A 4617-nucleotide genomic window follows, 5' to 3' on the forward strand; every position below is an offset into this window, starting at 1 on the left:
GACGAGCCCACACTCATGAATGCATGCAGAACAAGAGGGTAGTCTAGGACAATCACAGAACGCAATTCAAAGGACGACGCAGTCCACCACTAAGGAGCGTCATGTCCGTACTCCGGAGGCGACTAGTTATCTCGTTCGTCCTCTTCCGACGACGGCTTCTATAAGCCTTGACCTGGAGCCAAGATAAGTCCCTGGCCAGATAAAAACATCCCTTTCAAAGCATAAGATGCCGTGACCTCGGTACATTTTATTCCTGTCCAGATATTGTACCCCCCGGGTTGTCTATCTCCGCCAAATAGTTTTGGCGGCTTGGGGCGGCGGAAAAGGAGATAGGCTTCCCGCCAGGCCCATATGCCAAACGGAATGCACGTCTTGTCCGAAGGCGTAGGGGAATGGTGGGGGGGCACCGTGCCGGTGGCGGGGTCGGAACGTCGAGGCCTTTTTTCTCTCGCATGGTCGTTTAGGAGAGGTATTATGTTGTTATTAAAAATCTGGGTGTCATGGGCTCGGTCTTAACCTGCTTTATGTGATGTGCTGATCGCTTTGCCTGGGCGATGAATGGAACTCGACGCTGACTTCGCCTCCCCGCTTCTTGTCTTACCTACGAGCAGCCACAGTCATGCAGGCCGTATCCTTGTATTCATCGACCGTTCTTCTTGTGGTCCTCGCTGTCTTCATGGGATGCACTGTCCATGCTCAGGAGCATGACCGGTCTTCGCGGCCGTTCAGTCGCTTGCAGTCGACCACGGGGGCCAGCAGTTCTTCATCCAGTTCTGTCACCTCGAAACAAGAGTCGTCGGATAAGCAGACAGGTATAATATGACAAACGGGACTGGAGAAGGCTGAGGTCAATCAAGCGCCCTAAGGGTGTGTTTTCGTGACACATCACTGTCACTATTGTACCAGGTTGGCTGTAATGGGACGTTCATCGTTTTGAAATCTTCCGTCGTGCTCCTCTTGCCTTTCCGTTCGACATTCAGACCTCATACTCACCACAAATATTCTCGAAACTTTCTTTTGACGCAACGAAGCAGATGACGACTTTACCAAGCCATCCAGCCGCGCCGGTTACCTCTTGAATCTGACCAAAAACACCTTCAATCCGGTGCAGGTTTTCAAAGATGCGATGAACACCAAAGGTACTCGGAGGGGGCTTGGACGCACGCAGTAAGGACATCAGCCACTTTATGATGCAGTGTGTCCCTCAGGCTACGGTCACGAGAATATCTTTCCAGGAAGCTTGTCTCCTATGCAGGCGTTCGCTGTCCTCCCCCCTCATAACCCTTCCTAATACATGCTCAGTCTCCCGAGATTTGTGCACGACAAGCCAGCCGGCCTTAAGAAAAACAAAGACGACGTACAGATCTGTCACATGGCTTGCCCTTCCCACTATCCCTTTCTACCCTCTCCGTAGGTTTCAAGGCCATCCTGGATAACCCCGACATCCAACACCGAGTCTTGAAGGACTTTCCTCTTCTGGGGGCGCTGACTGGCTTCAGTACGATCAAAGACAATCGACGACTTAGCGCCGAAGAGGTAAGATGGCAAATCAGGGGAAAGAGGAGGAGGAAGAGGGAGGGAAACCTGATCTATGGACGAGGGAATGACGAGACCCTCAACGCACAGACCAAAAACAGTTTCTCCACGGGCATGAACACGCTGCTGAACCTCGCCGACGACGCCTTCTTCAACAAGGTACCTCATCCTCCTGGAATCTTCCATATTCATCACACTTCCTCCGTGCCATTCCCACGTTTTCCCTGTCCTCTGCTTGTCTCTAGTCTCCCTTCATGGCCACCCCCTCCCACCCTTCCTTAAGTCACCATCGCATTTTTATGTCAAGATCTTACTTTTCGCTTACCTCCTTCTGCCCTCCAACCCGTCACTCCTATCTCTCTGTCTCCCTACATGTCCAGGTGAATGAGCCGGACAAAGTCTCCGCCACCCTGGCTAAAATGGCGGCTTCCTCCGACCCCGGCATCCAGGTATGGGAAGGGGGGAAGGGGGGTGGGGCGTTGGTAAACGAACGAGTATCATGCGTAATGCAAGAGGACATGTGTGTTGAATCCATCCGAGCCTGACAAGCATCGAGGACAGGACTTGCCTCCTTTTTCCCAGCTTCCTGCAAAATCGCCTGTCTTCGCCGTGGAATCTGTCCACGACTAGATCGTCATCCTTTTGCCCGCTCTTTTCCTAATCCTTAACTTTTCATAATTATGGGACCAGAACCTCTTCAAGCGTGCGCGGGCCGGAGAGCAAGGGGCGGTGGAGGAGCTACAGGACGAGTTTGTCAATCAGCATTACTCAGGTGCTTGAGCGCGATTACTTTCTTCCCTTTTGCCTTGACATGCTCTTTATTTTTGTCTTTACACTTGGGAGGGCCCATCCCGGTATGTGTAGCCCTTTGTATTAACTGTCGCGTTTGACACACCCTTTTTGCATAATAATCTCGGTAGGAATGGATGGGAAAGCCTTTCGAGAAATTACCAAGCAACACAACGGTGACAAATTCAAGCAGATGCCTGAGATGATGCACTTCATTCAAAAAGATGCCAGCTTGGCCAAAGCGTTCGAAGACTGTAAGTGGGAGAGATGAAAGAGGGAGGAAAGGGGGGGCGGCGACTAGGACAAAGATAGCTTACTCCTCCCTATATTCACACAGTGTCCCGCATGCGTGACTCGGACTTCCCGCCTACTGAGAAGGAGATGATGGCAACAGTTGAATTGTAAACTAAACTCAAGAGAGAAATGGTTTAAGGGTGAGCGAATCCGAAGGGGAACAGGAAGTGAAGATGGAGGTAAGAGGGAAGTGTTGCCAACGCGAACAGCTCCGCCTTCCAGGTCAAGAAGAAAAAAAAGTACGGATATGAGAGGAAAGAATCAAAGTGTGTCTCAAGTAAAGTTGATTGATTTTTCGCACCAGCATGAGACCACACCGATTGGGCGTAAAGCCATGCCTGAAGACAGAACCCAGCTCGCCTAGTTCGTCTTTAGGTTCTCCTTTCTTTGATTTACTTTCTTGTTGATGGTACACGCTATACACAGAATTTCTTGCGTAACCTTGGTCTTATAAATGCAGAGGAAAAGACCCGCTCGTGTGCTGCTGCAGCATATGTAGAGGACAATACATTGATCATCACATATATCGAAAGGATCCGCGTCTTAGATCAAATTTCGGCAAGTGCAAATAGCATGCAGGATAATCTTGACTTTGCCTCGTCGAAAAAAAGGATGAGGAAGGTTTACCGTCAAATGTAAGAAAACAGCAGCAGAAATGGACGAACTTCAAGCAACGTCATCCTCAACAAGAGAGTGGCGTCATACTTCAAGGAAGAGTCCACACACGTTCCGGCATTCTTCTCGTAAAATGACGACGACCGCGACACCTTGTGTTTTGGTGCAGGAATCAAGCAACACAGTATCTGAAGTAGCCCTCTTGAGCTGGAGGTGCCTTCATTACTGCTTTGTTGTTTTGGTCCCAGTTCGTATGATTAGCAGGAAAACGAAGTCACATCCGGCTCATGATATAAATCCCGAAGTGTCTTCAGATACTGAGGCATAGATGTCGATGTTTCAGACGTAAATCCTTTGGCATCGATCTATCACCAGCCGTATGCCGGTAGCCGTACCATTCGGCCATCCACTCGGACAGCCAATTCAATGTCGAATCAGCAACATCAACTTTTGGGTGTTTTCCACCTTCCTTTTCCTAAACCTAAACACCTTAGCAACCCGTAGTATCCCGACCACAAAGCGAAGAATGGTGGACAATGAGCCCGCACCTAAGCGGCCTTGTCATGGGCGCGCGTCTCCTGTTATTGAAGCTAACCCCGCGTCGCAAACTGCTGAGACAGCCGCTACAGCCAAAAGCAAGGTATATATTATTTCTACTACGTATGAAAGGTTTACATGGACGTCAGGGCCCTACAATGCAAAATTTTCATGGGATCTTTACGGCTATTGACATGTTTTGTCTCTTCGTAATTCATGGAAAAGCTTTTCCTTCCCCGTGTTGTCTTTGTCACTTCTCGATCACGTAGGTGACGGTGATCGGCGGCGGATCTTTCGGCCTCGCCATGGCCTCGGTCGTTGGGAAAAAAGGACACCCTACATGCATTTTGGTGCGAAAGGATGATGTAAGTAACAGTATGCCTCCCAAAAAAGTATCGGGCGAGGAAGGCAGAAAAGGGCCTTGTTGCGGCAAGCTGGGAGGCATGGTGCATGGTGATGGCATTCCCAAACACATGCTGCCTTGTTGCGGCAAGCTGGGAGGCATGGTGCACGGTGATGGTATTCCCAAACACATGCTTTCAGTGCAGAGATACCATTATAGGCACACTATGTTGGAATGGATAGTAGGACGGTGTATAAGATTTGTTTTTTTCATCCAAGTGGCGACTGAAACATTTTGGCTCACGCAAGACATACGTCGAATCCATTGGCACCATGCTCGGCTCATCTAGGTGGCGATGCACATAACCACGAAGCATAGTTCTCATTTTCTTCGCATCATCTAGGTGGCGATGCACATAAACACGAAGCATAGTCACCCCCAGCACCGCAGCGACATGCACCTTGTGGATACCATCACCGCCAGCGCCGACCCTGCGGTAGGTG

The 4617-nt window shown here is 49.9% G+C and overlaps 2 protein-coding genes across 2 annotated transcripts; both read left to right on the plus strand.

The window, feature by feature from the left end:
• The first annotated feature begins 606 nt into the window (after positions 1 to 606).
• Positions 607 to 2901, plus strand: NGA_0186800 (uncharacterized protein). The gene is made up of 7 exons (XM_005854134.1): positions 607 to 812; positions 1035 to 1139; positions 1415 to 1695; positions 1917 to 1985; positions 2227 to 2308; positions 2457 to 2579; positions 2663 to 2901. The coding sequence occupies exons 1-7, from the start codon at positions 620 to 622 to the stop codon at positions 2728 to 2730; spliced, it is 921 nt and encodes a 306-aa protein (XP_005854196.1). The 5' UTR covers positions 607 to 619; the 3' UTR covers positions 2731 to 2901.
• Positions 2902 to 3706: 805 nt separating this feature from the next.
• On the plus strand, positions 3707 to 4247 carry G3PDH (glycerol-3-phosphate dehydrogenase; the record flags this gene model as incomplete). Its single annotated transcript, XM_005854135.1, has 2 exons — positions 3707 to 3874; positions 4041 to 4247. Coding segments are annotated over exons 1-2 (321 nt in total), but the record flags the coding sequence as incomplete, so codon positions are not given.
• Between the last annotated feature and the right edge of the window lie 370 nt (positions 4248 to 4617).

Source organism: Nannochloropsis gaditana (genome assembly GCF_000240725.1).
Source record: "Nannochloropsis gaditana CCMP526 unplaced genomic scaffold scaffold611, whole genome shotgun sequence".
Lineage (NCBI taxonomy): Eukaryota > Eustigmatophyceae > Eustigmatales > Monodopsidaceae > Microchloropsis > Microchloropsis gaditana.